At 36.4% G+C, this 16,964-nt stretch overlaps 1 protein-coding gene and 1 long non-coding RNA gene across 2 annotated transcripts in view; one reads left to right on the forward strand and one right to left on the reverse strand.

The window, feature by feature from the left end:
- Nucleotides 1-619: 619 nt before the first annotated feature.
- Nucleotides 620-16,237, reverse strand: LOC128638570 (zinc finger protein 93). The gene is made up of 2 exons (XM_053690605.1): nucleotides 15,902-16,237; nucleotides 620-7,666 (listed from the first exon to the last, which is right to left on the reverse strand). Exon 2 carries the CDS (start codon nucleotides 7,570-7,572, stop codon nucleotides 5,497-5,499), a length of 2,076 nt encoding a protein of 691 aa, XP_053546580.1. The 5' UTR covers nucleotides 7,573-7,666; nucleotides 15,902-16,237; the 3' UTR covers nucleotides 620-5,496.
- The window catches only part of LOC128638575 (uncharacterized), a 79,634-nt gene continuing 78,462 nt past the window's right edge, over nucleotides 15,793-16,964 (forward strand). Inside the window, exon 1 of the long non-coding RNA XR_008399107.1 lies at nucleotides 15,793-15,981. This is a non-coding gene — a long non-coding RNA (uncharacterized LOC128638575). The remainder of the gene's footprint in view (nucleotides 15,982-16,964) is intronic.

The following is a 16,964-nucleotide window of genomic DNA, read 5'->3' on the forward strand; positions in this document are numbered from 1 at the left end:
TAGAAAAGTACTTCAGGCAGCGGTTTCAGTTTGAATCTTCTGCTTATGTTTTTCGTTAAACTTTATTTTGGGTGTGGATTATTTTCAGCAGGAATTGGCTGTCTTTATTTTATCCCTCCCTCTCTAGTGACTCTTGTGTGGAAAGATCCACATCTTGGGTAGTCATTATCCCATACGTCACTAGCTCATGGACTCTTGCTAATTACATGAAAGAAAACATAATTTATGTAAGAACTTACCTGATAAATTCATTTCTTTCATATTAGCAAGAGTCCATGAGGCCCGCCCTTTTTTTGTGGTGGTTATGATTTTGTATAAAGCACAATTATTCCAATTCCTTATTTTTATATGCTTTCGCACTTTTTTATCACCCCACTTCTTGGCTATTCGTTAAACTGAATTGTGGGTGTGGTGAGGGGTGTATTTATAGGCATTTTGAGGTTTGGGAAACTTTGCCCCTCCTGGTAGGAATGTATATCCCATACGTCACTAGCTCATGGACTCTTGCTAATATGAAAGAAATGAATTTATCAGGTAAGTTCTTACATAAATTATGTTTTTCATATAAATGGATGTGGGAACAAAACCAGTGGAAATCATTCAAACACACACAATATAATATAGTATACATTAGAATATTTACTACAGTAATTTGTAGCATATGTAAATATAAATAAACAATTGTCTCATCTTTGTAAATTTCATACATGATATAAAATTATGGCTACAACATATATGAGAAAACACTTGTCTGTTAAGATACTAAAAGGTAAATGCATCAGTATAAGATAATTTATTCAGTCAGCTCAGCCATATATGACATATATAATGGAAGATAAAGAAAAGTTCAATTAGTCATGTGCTAAAGTTAAAGGGACAGTTTATTCAAAAATGTTCTCCCCTTTAATTTGTTCCCAATGATCCACTTTACCTGCTGGAGTGTATTTCCATTACCCTTATATTGGCATTTGAAATAGTTTATTTAGCCTGTGGTATCCCCACCCATCCTGAAAGCTTTTGGCCTCAAGGCCAAGCTGTGTTAACACAGCCGTAGAAAAAATTACGCTCCCAGTGGGTTATAGAAGAGATAAGGTAATAAAATGTTAATTTTCCATTGTTCTCTCCAAGTATTGGTGATTGGATTAATGAGATCTGATTATACGTACAAGCTCAACCCATTTTATTAGGTTGTGGCTTCAAAACACAAAATCATCTTATTCATATACACAAATAAGTCTTAAAAAAGCAAATCTCATACATTTTATACTATGCAGCTGGTAAAAAAAAGTTATTGGAAACACATTAAGGGAAAACCAATTATATTGTATACTGTCCCTTTAAGTAAGCCCTTGTGATTTGCTACATGATTCTAGCTAACAGCACTATATTATTATAATAACTCAAAATAAAAATGTAATTAGGTAGCTTGAAACAGTTCTGTGTATAAATATATTATTTAAAATGATCTATCTCAAGATCTCACTGTTAATTGGCAGTGGCTAATGATAGCTAATTATTGGAATTAAAGGGACATTAATACTTGGATATTGTAATCTAAAATGTTTGTTTATGTAGCATAATTTAACTCTGAACATTGCAATAAAGTAATGGGTATGGCCATGCTGGAACCTAGATATTCCTTATCTAAAATGTTCTGCTGATGACAGTTAGTTAAGGATATATAAAGGCTGCAAACAACAGCTGTATGTGCAATATAGCATGTTAAAGTGATGCTAAACTGTAAATACACGCTAGACATAATGATGTATTTAAAGCAAAGATTAGCCTTAGATGTGGTTTTTTATAAAACTATTATATTAGTTGTTTAAATATTATAAAAATATTTTTATGTTACAATTTCCCTTTAAATTAACTTGTTTATATATTCCATACATAGTTAATACTTGCACACTTTATGCCTAATTTTGTCTCAGCAGAATAAATTAAATAAAGGAAGCCTTAGTTTTAACATGGTATCACCTATTATTTTATAGCAACTAAAGTACTTTATGTAATCCAAACCTTTATATCTCAATATTTAAGCAACTAATATAAAAAAAAAAAAAAAAAAATACATCTACATATTGTTCTCAGACTACTCTTTCCTTTGAATACATCATTATATCTATCATTTATTTATTCTATAAAATCCATTTAAGCTTTTGAAAAAGCAAAACAAATGTAAAACCAAAACTAAATATTAACTTTAGTATATATGAGAATGAATAATGAACACTTTGAAGAGACAAAAGCCCTGTAAACTCTGCTGAAAAGCTCCTGTATATTTCTAATTAGCATTATTGCTATATAGTAGTATTTAGTATTATATTAAACCATTTAAAAAAAAAAATATTATTTATAGTACTATCTGCTGCAGATTAAAGAGACATGAATCCCTATATTTTTCTTTCATGATTCAGGGAAAGCATAATTTTTTTTTTTAAACTTCCAATTTATTTCTATTATTAAATTTACTTAATTCTCGTGGTATCTTTAATAAAAAATCAGGTAGGTAGGTTCAGGAGTGAGCACATTTCTGTAGAATTATACATTGTGCTAGCACTGCTGCCATCTAGTGCTCAAAATCATTTGTGCAAAACCACTTCCATATAATTCTCCAAACGTGAGCACTAGCTGCCTAAATATTCTGTTTAACAAAGAATACCATGTCAACAAAGCACATTTTGATAATAGAAGTAAATTAACAATTTTATAAAAAAATAATTACCCTATCTAAATCATAAAATAAATGTTGGGGGGTTTCATATTCCTTTAAAAGGATAGTTCACAAAAAATTCTCCCCTTTAAATTGTTTCCAATGATTCATTTTACCTGCTTGAGTGTATTATATTGTTTACAAGTAGCTCCTTTACCCCTATTTCGGCCTTTGAAATAGCTGATTTAGCCTGTGGTTTCCCCACCTATACTGAACATTTCTATACTGGAGTCTATGCTATTGATAAGCCTATTTAAAGGGACACTGAACCCAAATGTTTTTCTTCCATGATTCAGATAGAGCATGACATTTTAAGCAACTTTATCATTTACTCCGATTATCACATTTTCTTCATTCTTTTGGTTTCTTTATTTGAAATGCAAGAATGTAAGTTTAGATGCCGGCCCATTTTTGGTGAACAACCTGGGTTGTTCTTACTGATTGGTGGATAAATTTGTTCGCGAATAAAAAAGTGCTGTCCAGAGTGCTAAACAAAAACAAAAAAAAAGCTTAGATGCCTTCTTTTTCAAATAAAGATAGCAAGAGAACGGATGCCGGCCCATTTTTGGTGGACAACCTGGGTTGTCCTTGCTGATTGGTGGATAAATTCATCCACCAATAAAAAAAAAAGCTGTCCAGAGTCTGAACCAAAAAAAGCTTGGATGCCTTCTTTTTCAAATAAAGATAGCAAGAGAATGGAGAAAAAATGATAATAGGAGTAAATTAGAAAGTTGCTTAAAATTGCATGCTCTATCTGAATCACGAAAGAAAAAAATTTGGGTTCAGTGTCCCTTTAAACACAGCCAGCAGAAGAGATTACACTCTCAGTGGGGTGCAGGATAGTTTAAAGGGACATAATATTCATATGCTAAATCACTTGAAACTGATGCAGTATAACTGTTAAAAGCTGACAGGAAAATATCATCTGAGCATCTCTATGTAAAGAAGGAAGATAGTTTACCTCACAGTCTCCTCAGCTCAGCAGAGCAAGTTCTGTGTAAAAAAATATACTTCCGCTGTTGCTCAGCTGTAGGTACAAAAAAAAATAAAAAATGAAGAAATGAACAGCAGCCAATCAGCATCAGCAGTGCTGAGGTCATGAACTCTTTTACTGTGATCTCATGAGATTTAATTTAACTCTCATGAGATTTCATAGTAAACGTCCTTAAACTAAATAGGGAAATAAGATAAGAGTGCATGAAAGCTCACTCCCTTAGCTGTTCCTGGACAGACATACTGATTTGCTGCTTAAAAGTCCTTTACAATGGGATGTGAATACTTAGGACATTTTGAGGTAAAACATCTTTCTTTTTTACATAGAAAGGTTCAGGTGATATTTTCTAGTCAGCTTTTTACAGCTATGCTGCATCCCTTTCAAGTGTTTCAACATTTGGGTATCATGGCCCTTTAAGTAATAAAACATTAATTTTCTAATTTTCTAAGTATTAAGCTTTGGTTTACAAACAGATATAAGATAAGAAAGCAAGTGTGTGTAATGACAATTTTATCTGCAAGCTCAACCCATTGTAATAGGCTGTGGTTTAAAAGCACAATACAAGCGAATTCATACACAAATACACCTGAAAGTGCAATTTCTCATACATTTTATACTCTGCAGCTGGTATAACAAGTCATTGAAAATACATTAATGGGAAAATAATTTTACAGTATACTGTCCCTTTAAGTATTTCTACATTACAAGAAGCAGCAGCATTACTGTTTTTGCACTTTAGTGGGGTTTTTTTGTTTGTTTTTTTCTTGGAGCTGAAATTTATATTTTAGCAGATGTTTTTGCCACTGTCCAATAAAACTGAGTAGTTGCTATTGGGTCAGTATGATGTTTTATTGATGGGCACATTCTTAAAATGGTAAACACATATTAATGGATGCAAATATTAAGTGCCAATGTCATTACTTACTAAAGAAATAGTACACTTAGACATACATACAATCAACAGGTATTCCTGCAGCACCATACAGATTGCCAACCGGGGTGGAAAGAGCAGAATAAATCAATCAATCTAAATATTGTATTTATCCCAAACATAATTAAATACAGCACTGGATTTACCTTTATTAAAATCTCAACCTATTATACAGGGACTGACTTCTAATTTCTAAAATGTGTGCATGTGATAAAACAATAGTAATTTTAATATTGTGCAGCTAAAGGTTATGCATATAAATAACATCACAAAAATAAACTACAATGTATTATGACTGCAAAATGGTTGCATTGTTTAATACTAAATATAAGCTATGTAAAAGAGAACACATGAAAAAAATGATACATTTTTTCCAGGTCAAAAGACAGATGTTCTGAAATATTTATGGGCATTCTAAAATACAAATTAATATTGTAGTAACACTGTATTCTTGAAAGTGTAGTCTTAGTATAGTGTTCTTTAGCTTAAATGAAAAGGTTACCATTTTGTTATATGTAACAGCAAAAAGGAAAATGGTATTTGTAAAATATATTCAATTGTATCAACCAGAGGCACTAAGGAGTAGACTCTAATTATCATATGCTGCAATTTGGACATTCAGATTGCTATATAAAATATTAATTATTGATGAATTAGGAAAATCTACCACATTATAGTGTACGATTTGATAAGGGTTTACATCCTGCATTTCATGCTAAGTCCTTTACTCTGGATATGTATTTTCATTTTTTAGAATATATTGTTGACTAAATCAATATAATTATTCATAAAATACAATTTTTTGAATAATGTTTTTCTTTTCTATTCTCCATGGATTTCATAAAATTTGCATCTTTACTCTTGAATTTGATGAACAGCTTTTAGGTGCCTCTTTACCCTACGCTTTTCCTGGAAGCTCTTTCCGCACAGTGGGCAATTATGAGGGCGTTCTCCAGTATGTACTCGCTTGTGCTTAGAGAAGTTGGAAGAGTTATTGAACCTTTTGTAACACACATCACACTGGAAGGGCTTTTCACCAGTATGAATGCGCTGGTGACTAGAAAGGGCAGATGACTGGGTAAATCCTTTGCCACAAACTTGGCAGACAAATGGCCTTTCACCAGTATGTACCCGCAAATGCTCCTTTAGGTCAGTTGCCCTTTTAAATCTCTTAGAACATACAAAACAGATATAGGGTTTTGCGTCTATCTCAAGAAATTCATTGTCATCATCACCAAATTGATCATCTGTACCCAGGTCCCAATGTTCCATCGTTCTCTCCACTAATGTGTTTTCAGACTCTGATAGGTCGTTGCCATTGCCAAGTTCACTATCTATTAAGTTTTGTCTGTCATCTAGTTCACATTGTGCTAAATCTTCACAATTTATATCTAGGTCGACAGAAACTAAAGTTTTGGACTCTTTTTCAACATGATCATCTTTGGAATTAGTCATTTTAGATTGTTGGGAACATTTGGCAATATTCTCCTCCACTATTTGCTGATGTAATTCCTTCTCACTGTTTGTCTTTTGGAGCATATTTATGTCCTTATATGAACTGTGAGTTTTATAGCAAAGTCCAAGTGACCCTGTTAGATTTGGTTTTATATGGCTCTCTAAACTATGTTTAGGCTTCAATCCATTGGCTGCACAGTCATTCTTTTTGTTCACTTTAATACTAGAACACACAACATTCCTAGACACAGCATCCTGAAAAATCATCTGTTCCCTAGTTTCCTGGTCTTTTAATTCAGAGGTTTTTTTGCCTTTGTTCTTTGTAACATTTGCTTCTCCAACAGAGGGGGGTGGCAGTCCATCTACATTAGGGATGCTATCACTATTTCCCTGAGTGATATCTTTTTCCATTACAAGTACACAGTCTTCATCTTTTATCACTTTTTCAAATGTTCCATTATGGTTCAAGTTTAAACCATTACTATAAAGAACAGCATTGATACCCTTTAAATAGGTGGTACCATTTTTACTTCGAAGAGGGTGTTTTTGGATGGGAAAACCACCATCTCTGGAAACTTTTGCCAACATGTCCTGCACAGAATGTGTACGTTGGTGCTTCTTGAAGTTGGAAGAGTTATTAAAGGTCTTGCCACATATATCACAGTGAAAGGGCCTTTCCCCGGTGTGAATACGCATGTGCCCAGTTAAAACTGAAGACTGAGTAAAACACTTTTGACATATCAAACAACGGTATGGTCGCTCCCCGGTGTGTACTCGTTCATGGTCTTTCAAATCAGAAGTACGCTTAAAGGATTTTTCACAATATGAACATCCATATGGTTTCTCAGACAAGATTTGGTTTTTTACTTCTGCTTGCTTTCCTAGCTCTTTTGATTGGCTGTGAAGACGCTTATGTTTAATGAAATTTGAGGCATCTCTAAAAAGTCTCCCACAAACCTCACACTTGTAAGGCTGCTCCATTGTGTGGGTGCGTTTATGTGTTAATAGAGAGGAAGATTGAGTAAAAGCTTTGGCACACAATTCACACTTATATGGACGTTCGCCAGTGTGCACATTATAATGGTCCTTCAAGTTGGAAGTACTTTGAAACTGCCGACCACAGAGTTGACATTCAAAATGGTTAGAAGCGCTGTGTGTTTGCTCATGAAACATTAGTTCAGAAACATACTGAAATGTCTCAAAACAAAGGCTACACCTGAGTTCCCTTCTGGATATGGGCAGCTCCTGGTGAAGTTTATCTTCTTCTTTAACTTTTACAGATGGAATTTCTAATATATCAAATTTTTGCACATTTCCGATCTTCATTGCCATGCCATCATGGAGAGACTGCACTGATGAGGTCATTACCATGTGACATTCAGATCCATAAAATGAAGGTTTTGAACTGTTCAATATACTTTTATTACTTGGATTAAATTTTATCTCTTTGTCTTCTTTCTCTGTAGTATTGAACATTGTAAGTGGAGCCCAATGGGAACTCTCTGCCCCAAATTCCTCAGCCAAGGATCATTAGCAGTAAAGAATACTTTATTTTTGCTACATCGGCCTTCTGAAAAATAAAAGTGAAACATTATAAATCACATTTCTACAAGGATTTTTAAACATAGGTTTGTAATATTGCAACATAACAGAACCAAACACTGATTTTCAAAAAGAATAAGATTTAGACAAAAACACAGATTTCAGGCTGGTCACTGGTGGCTCTCTGTGCTAGATTGTACGGCCCCAAGAAAAAGCAAGACTAAAAATGTGGACATTGTTTGGAAATATATTGTTATTTGTGTGTTTCATAGCTATAAATTTATATGCGGCTCTTAAGGCTTTTAAAATGTTGATCTGAGGCCCCATATGTAAGGAAAATGGCCACCAATGATGTAGATTGATGTTAATAAAACAGGAGCAGGTCATCCTAACTACAATCCTCTATTTGTCTTTTTGTTTTGTTTTTTAAATATTGACACTTCAAAGTGCAACTTTGATTTACTAGATTGCATAATTACATAATCCATTGCACATTTCCCACCTGACAAGTGTTTTTATTGCATTTTAATGAAGCAGAAGTTAAATGTGGTTTTAGTATTCATGATGTATCCCCTTTAGACTATGGAATTAACCTAATGCCTTTAAAATAATTTACTATCCAGACAGTGAAAAAAAACACTTTAACCCTTTGGCTGCTAAGCCATTTCCCACCTGGGTGCTAATATTTTATTTTTCTTATTTTTTAAATTTTTGAAAACATTGTTAACTTTTTTGTTCTGTTGGAAAGGTTAGGCGATTACCTTTCCAACAATGGGTCTTGGGGGTCTGTAGCTGCTTAGATGCCTGAGATACAGGCTTCTAAGCAGCATGCCCCCTCCTCCTATACTTAACATTGTTAAGTATAAATAAAGTTACGCGGTGACGTCATCACGTAATTGCGCGTGACGTCACCGCGCATCACGTGAAGCCCCGGCGATGCCTGTCACTCTACAGGCACGATCGCCGGGGTAGGAGCAGTAAGGAGCCCCCAGAGCTCCCTCAAGGTGGGAGAGTGCTCATGACGGCTCTGAGCCGTCATTAGAACTCAAAGGGACACTGAACCCAAATTTTTTCTTTCGCGATTCATATAGAGCATGGAATTTTAAGCAACTTTCTAATTTACTCCTATCATCAAATTTTCTTTATTCTCTTGATATCTTTATTTGAAATGCAAGAATGTAAGTTTAGATGCTCTTATTAGATGTTCTTATTAATTGGTGGATAAATTCATCCACGAATAAAAAGTGCTGTCCAGAGTTCTAAACCAAAAAAAAAAAAGCTTAGATGCCTTCTTTTTCAAATAAAGATAGCAAGAGAACGGAGAAAAATTGATAATAGGAGTAAAATTAGAAAGTTGCTTAAAATTGCATGCTCTATCTGAATCACAAAAGAAAAAAAAATGGGTTCAGTGTCCCTTTTAAAAGAAATTACATTTGTTATTATGTGCATCTGTGTGGACACCAAAAGGGAAATGAGAGATTACATCATAACCAGCAGACTGGGCCAAGACATGGCGCATAGGAAATTGCTAGCTAGGTTAATATCTAGAAAATATGTTGTTCTGGAAGACTTACCAATATTTTTTTTAAATATATAAATGTTACTGTAATTTAGGTTTATCCTTATAAAAAAAATCTGGCTCTTAAAGTGACATTAAACAGTAAATAGGTGCTTTATATAATGTATTTAATTCAAGCAAAGATTCTCCTGTGAACACTATGGGGAAGTGCAATCTCTTTTAAAATATTGAAGAAATAAGCGTTTTAGTTAGAGTACTTGTACTTTATATTCTGATGCAACCCTAATCTACACAGCTCAATTCCAGAAAGAAGCTTAGTTTTCTTCACAGTATATAACAATAGCATGTGCAAAACCCCATCGAATACCAGAGACGTAAGTGGAAGATTTAGAAACTCCTTACTCCTGGAAGGAAAGTTAAAATAAAAAGAGATGTTACTGCTTGAGAAATTCCAGCTTTATTTTACATGGAACCACTTATGTGCTATTTCTGGTGAGGACAGATAGACGTGGACTATTAATAAATGTTACATAAATGTTTCATAATAATCAGTCTATATAATATGTCTATAAACCTTAATCAGTCTATATAATTGTCTATAAACCTTAATCAGTCTATATAATTGTCTATAAACCTTAATCAGTCTATATAATTGTCTATAAACCTTAATCAGTCTATATAATTTGTCTATAAACCTTAATCAGTCTATATAATTTGTCTATAAACCTTAATCAGTCTATATAATTTGTCTATAAACATTACTGACCTGAATGTTCAGCACCTATGTGATTATTCTTTACATCTCTATAACTTCAATTAGTCTAGATAAAAAGTGGGTTGCCATGTTTTCCTGGACAGTTATGAGATACACATGCTGCAGGGTAGGCCCGGGAGCATCAATGCACTACTGGGAGCTAGCTGGTAATGACTGCTACCCACATATGCCTTTTTTATCAATGGCTTGCCAGATGTATTCAGCTAGGTCCTAGTAGTGCATTGCTGCTCTAGAGTATAAATTATGAAAGCAATAGCACAATAATACAATGCTAGGACACAGAGTTTGTTTTCACACTTTTATATCCCATAAAGTTCACAGAAACCTCATGATTATGTCAATTGTGTTTTTTTAACAAAAGTACAAGTTAGCGACACTACTATTTTAGTAGACGTGTAATTTACGATTGAAAGACAATCCACCTGAAAAATCCCACTCTATCGCCAGTTTAGCAATTTCCTCTTTGTCTGGCGCCCAGATTATCTCATCCTTGATAGCATAAGTATGTGAAAAGGCCAAATCTGGTGACAGAAGTAGTCTTTAGAAACAAAAAGATAAAGGCACCAGCAAGCCAGACATTGATTTTTGTTTTTGAGTAGAACAGTTCTAAAATCTTATTTTTAGAACAACCTCTGACACTTAGAGTGTAATGAATTCAATGACTAAAAGGAAAATAGTAATAGCAATGCCTAAATGTAAAGGAAATATGAAAGACAGGATATGACGGGATAAAATTACTTACCAAGGGCAGTCATTTACATTTTCCAAACAATTTGTCATTATATAAATATTTTAATAATTTGGGGGAGACAATTGATGCATCTTCAGGTACTTATTTGGGCATGCTGGGCATCTTTACTACCCCATGGACTGCTAGAACCAAAGTTCTAAACCAGCAGGACTTCCTCCATGTTTAACAAAGTGTGTACTGAAATCAATTCTACTATACATTACAGCAGGGTTCTTCAAACTTTTTCTCAAGACCCAGTGCAATGATACCCCATACCATTGTTACCCTATTTTTTTGATTGGTCTGAAAGTTTCTGAAGTAATATACAACAAGATAGCTAAAGCACACACCAAACACTCTCATATAGCACACACACACACACTGCTACAACACACACTCATATAACATACACACACTTATATAACATACACACACCAAACACTCTCATATAGCACACACACTCTGCTACAACACACACACACGACCCAGTAAACATGGTGTTGCGGCACAGCAATGGGTCCTGACCCATGGTTTGAAGAACCCTGCACTACAGTATGAAACTGATATAATAAAAACCCAACAATCCAATTCTACACAGATTCTAGACACAATTTATTGGTAAAAAGAGAGAGAAAAAAATGTTTTTTTCTTTTGTATACCTAATGCCCATTTTTATCAACCTGGTGGAAGAATTCTTGTTACTTTAGAGCTTTGGTTCCAGTACAGAGTTCTACTTTAGCACAGCACACAACTGATTTTACTGACCAACCAGCTAACGCTAGGATTGACTATTGAAACAAATAAAGGGGACTTTCAGTCATGAAGTATAAGATACTTCATTTAGAAAGCTCCTTTATTTGTTTCAATCGATCGCCATTCTTAGCTGCTACAGCAGCCCACAGTTAAAAAAATGTATTGCTAAGAGGTGATGTTTCCACCTCTTAGCCAACAGCTGTGCGGTAAATCCGGCTCCCATGGGCGCCAAGCCGGATTTACAGCACAGCTATTGGCTAAGAGGTGAAAACGTCACCTCTTATCAAAAAAATGTTTTAGCCGTGGGCTGCTGTAGTAGCTAAGAACGGCGATTGTTTGAAACAAATAAAAGGAGCTTTCTACATGAAGTATCTTATACTTCATGACTGAAAGTCCCCTTTATTTGTTTCAATAGTCAATCCTAGCGTTTGTAAAATGCTAAGATTGAATTTCACTTTAAAGGTCCATAATAGTAAAAAAAAAAAAAAACATGCTCTAATTTCTTATCAACTCTACACTACTGTGTTTTAAATCCCCGCAATGGGGATTTTACAGTCCACATTATTACAGCATTGCTTTAAAATATCCCAGAGAGTGTTTAGACATGTTACAGTATGTTTCACATTTTCTCTTTTCAAACATTCCCAAATATGTTTAATGGGGTTGAGGTCCAATGTTACATAGTAACTCTATAATTGCAACTAAAAATGTAAAAGTTTGATATGACAGTAAACTGCGTTTCCTGTTCTTCCGCTGTGAAATTTCTGTATTGTCTGGCTGATGCTTTTTTTCTCTATGAGTAAGTGGTTATAGTCCACTATTCTCCCATGAAGAGCACATTATATCATTTGTCATTTGACTGTGATTTTTCTTACTGAAGTTAGATGGTCCTGGTTTGGCTGGGATTGAATTGTGGAAGAAGATACTGTTCTATTTTATAAACAACAATGTCATTTAGTCAATATTTTCATGCCATAATACAGCTTATACATGCAACCTAAATGTTTTTTTATATCATTTTTAATATTTTTTATACAAGTACTATCATAATGATAATACAGTACTGTAATCAGAAAGGTAATAGTTGGGGTTTTTTTGTTAATAAATATAGACTTGCATTTGAATTTTATAACACAAAGAACCAAACCTAAGAGACAGGCAGAGAAAGTAGTGACTGTTGGGGAAAAACTTTTAATAATTTTATTAAAAAATAAAGTCTGGATTTCAGAATAATCCCGGATTTTGGAATTCTTAATTTAGGGATCTGTTTTTGTTGACAACAAAACACATAAATTAATTCTAATGACCCAGTGTTTAAAATGACATTAAATGCAAATTCTAATTCCCCATAAATGGTTCAATCATACATAGTGATAAAAATTTTTATTGAAATGCACTTTATTTATTTTGCCTGCTTTTCCTGTAATTAATACTTGAAAACTGCCACTGGAAAGCTTGAAGTGCATTACATGGAATACTGAACACTGACTTTTAGACACACTACACAGTGATATTTTGTATGTGCAGGACCTCATTTGTATCTGTCCATAAGTGGCCACAGCAGAAAAAATAAGATCAACAAATGACAGCTTCAGATTTTTTTTACCCCTTCATGTCGGGGGGGGGGGGGGGGTAGATCTGAACAAAGTTCTGATGTAAACCCTTGCTGGAAAAGTGAAATCATATGATTGTCAATGTGATCATGTGATTTCAAGGCCAGGATGGGATCATGGGGGACAGACTACACTAGTAGGCACATCCCCAAGTCTGATTTGTGATCAGATCTTTTGCAATGCAGTTGTTGTCATTGTTTTAGATAGAGGGAGATGGACACACTTCAGGGGCCAGCACAGGCACATACACGTATCTGATGCACAGATTGACAGTGACATCATAGTGTCTCACTACACTGCATTTCAAATTTGACTTTCAAGTCCTTTCAAAACATTTGTCTGGTGTTTTACTGATTAGAATTTTTATGTCTCACATATTACTTCAGTGTGGCAAAAGCAAAACAGTTTTATCATTTATCCTTTATCACTAATCAAATAAATGTAGATATTTGTAAAAAAAAAATAAAAAAAAATTAGGAAACCAGGATTAACATTTTTGGACCTAGTTCCTGGGATATGTTTCTCCCTGCACTAGATATACTGCTCATCATCAATGCCCCCTACAAACAAACAGCCACTTCCAAATAGGTAGACTATCACTGTTACACTAAGACAATGGCCCAGAACAGAAGCATTTTCTCTTTATGACCCACAAGCACAATGAATAGAATGTATTAGCCTATGACCAACTGGTATATTTCCCCAGACTCACAGTCACCAACAGACATACTGTACCCTGTAGGTATTTTCATAGGTTGTTGCAAAACACACAAAAAAAATACCACAACATCAATGTTACTCCAAATCACAGTTCCTGGCTGTCATTTCCAGACACTGTCAACAAGCCACTTACTTTTATCAGATCACAGGAATGTTTTTTTCATGAACAAGCTTGACCCTATACGATCACCATACATATTGCACCAATCTATTACTTGCAGACATACTGCACTTGTCTCCAGATATATTGCCCCTGCATCCATTTTCATTATCTATCACCAGGTTGTTAACAAAACTTAAAAAGTACAAATGTCACCCTAGACACACTGTCTATGTTCCCTTTGCTCATTATTGGTGCCTAGATTAATACTCTGCCACCCCTAAAGAATTCCCCAGCCTCCCTGACACCTACAAGCTCTGTCTTTGTGGTTTGTGCCCCTTGCTCATTATTAGTACACATGGTAATTCTGTCACCCCCAGACACAGTGACCCAGTCTCACTGATACCCCAGACACTGCCTTGTGCCTCTTGCTCATTATTGGTACTCATGGCAATTCTCTGTCACCCCCAGACACAGTGACCCAGTCTCACTGATACCCCAGACACTGCCCTTGTGCCTCTTGCTCATTATTGGTACTCATGGCAATTCTCTGTCACCCCCAGACACAGTGACCCAGTCTCACTGATACCCCAGACACTTCCTTGTGCTTCTTGCTCATAATTAGTACTCATGGTAATTATCTGTCACCCCCAGACACAGTAACCCAAGATACCCAAGACACTGCCCTTGTGCCCCTTAATCAATATTAGTAAACAGTGTAATTCCCTGTCACCTCAAACACTGTGTCTAAGATTCAGATACATCTAGATGTTGCCTTATGCTTCCTGTTAATTAATAGTACACATGCTAATTCACTGTCACTACAAGAAAGTGTCCCAGTCTCACTGATGCCTCCAGACACTGCCCTTGTGTCCCTGGCACATTATTAGTACACATGGTAATTCTCTGTCACCCCCAGACACAGAGACCCAGCCTCACTGATGCCTCCAGGCACTGCCCTTCTGTCCCTGGCTCATTATTAGTACACATGGTAATTCTCTGTCACCCCCAGACACAGTGACCCAGCCTTGCTGATAACCCCAGACACTGCCTTGTGCTTCTTGCTCATTATTAGTACTCATTGTAATTCTCTGTCACCCCCAGACACAGTGACCCAGCCTTGCTGATAACTCCAGACACTGCCTTGTGCTTCTTGCTCATTATTAGTACTCATGGTAATTCTCTGTCACCCCCAGACACAGTAACCCAGTCTCACTTGTACCCCAGACACTGCCCTTGTGCCCCTTATTCATTATTAGTAAACATGTCATTCGCTGTCACCCCAGGCCCAGACACAGTGACCCAGCCTCACTGATACCTTTATGCACTGCCCTTCTGTCCCTGGCTCATTATTAGTACACACATAGTAATTCTCTGTCACCCCCAGACACAGTGACCCAGCCTCACTGATACCTTTATGCACTGCCCTTCTGTCCCTGGCTCATTATTAGTACACACATAGTAATTCTCTGTCACCCCCAGACACAGTGACCCAGCCTCACTGATACTTTTATGCACTGCCCTTCTGTCCCTGGCTCATTATTAGTACACACATAGTAATTCTCTGTCACCCCCAGACACAGTGACCCAGCCTCACTGATACCTTTATGCACTGCCCTTGTGTCCCTGGCAATTATTAGTAAACAGGTTAATTTTCTGTCACTCCCAGACACAGTGACCCAGCCTTACTATTACCTCTATTCACCGCCCTTATGTCCCTTACTCATTGTTAGTACACAGACTAATTCTGTCACCCCCAGACAGTGTCCCAGCATCAAAGTTAACACCAGACATTGCCCTTGCGCCCCTTGCTTATTATTTGTGTATAGGCTAAATATATGTCACTCTCATACACTGTCCCTGCGTCACTTATTCATCAGTCCTCAGACTGTTATCCCCAAGCATGTTATTTAAGTACCATTATAAGCCCGAGGCCTTCTGCTGCCTGCAGGCATTACTACCCAGGCTCACTGTCACACATGCCAGTGCCAGCCATACAGCCGCGAGTGCTGCCTTTGTCACCAATAGTCAAAGTAATAGCAGCAAATCTTACCTCTTTGTGCTGGGTTTATAGCCTTCCCGCCCCGGCTGCCAGCTGACACCTGCAGCCGGCAGCACGGATCGCTATGACCGGTAAGTACCCACCGGGCCAGACGGCTCCTACAAACTTTCAGCCAACTGAAGAATGCCTCGCTTGCAGAAGCTCAGCCATCTTTAGCTTGTGCCCATCCCCCATAGAGCCTAATTCCAGCGGCCTGGACATCCCTTTAACTTGGGGGCCTTAAAGGGGATGTCAGAAAATGTATCTGTAGACTGTAACGCCTACAATGTATGCAGTTAACCCCTTGGTTTCTCCAGTGGGCTGTACTACACTTCCATGCAAAGCGCTGCAGCTCTCTCTTGCCGACAGATGGTTAAAGTGATATTACACTGGGATTATAAACAATAGCTTTGTGGGAAGGGCCTAGTATGGCTCTCTCTGCACATGCTGCGCTCCTGAGCCAGGGAATGCGGCCAGATTATCGTTTGCAAACTCTAACATGGTGTATTTGGTGCTTGAAATGTAAAAAAACACAAATAGAGAATGGCATAAGTTACTGCTGATTTTAGTTCGTGCAGACAGTGATAAAGTGTCACTAATGTGACGCAGGCCACCAGAGCTACGGCCCACTACAATTGTGGAAGGGGTCATTTATTGTGGAGGGGGCAAGCAGGGATTTGCAATAGGGGCAAGTATTCTCTAATATTGTGACATAACTAGAGAGGACTTCTGCAGATCTGTGACAACACATTGCTTTTGGCTATGACATATACGCTGTGATATTAGCGTAAAATTGTTACAGCAAATATGTGATTCAAAATTTCATTTGCTGAAATAGATGCATGTGCTGAAATCACTGGCATTTGTTATTGAATAGCCCAAAATGATCGAATAACGCTCTTAAATGTTGTACCAAATATTTTGTGTAAATCAAGTATGTGTGGGTATTGTAGAATAACTAACATGACACCCTTTCTTGTCTGCTATGGGGATACTGGTCTTCAATTCACTGGAATTCAGATCTCCAGCGGCCTTATAAATAGCCCAACTTATCAGTAGCTGGGAGCCATGTTCC

Source organism: Bombina bombina, chromosome 8, assembly GCF_027579735.1.
Source record: "Bombina bombina isolate aBomBom1 chromosome 8, aBomBom1.pri, whole genome shotgun sequence".
NCBI classification, from domain to species: Eukaryota; Metazoa; Chordata; class Amphibia; order Anura; family Bombinatoridae; genus Bombina; species Bombina bombina.

Bases quoted from the DNA above. Each gene is read 5' to 3' on its own strand.
- LOC128638570 (XM_053690605.1), bottom strand. From the start codon at position 7,572: ATGTTCAATACTACAGAGAAAGAAGACAAAGAGATAAAATTTAATCCA.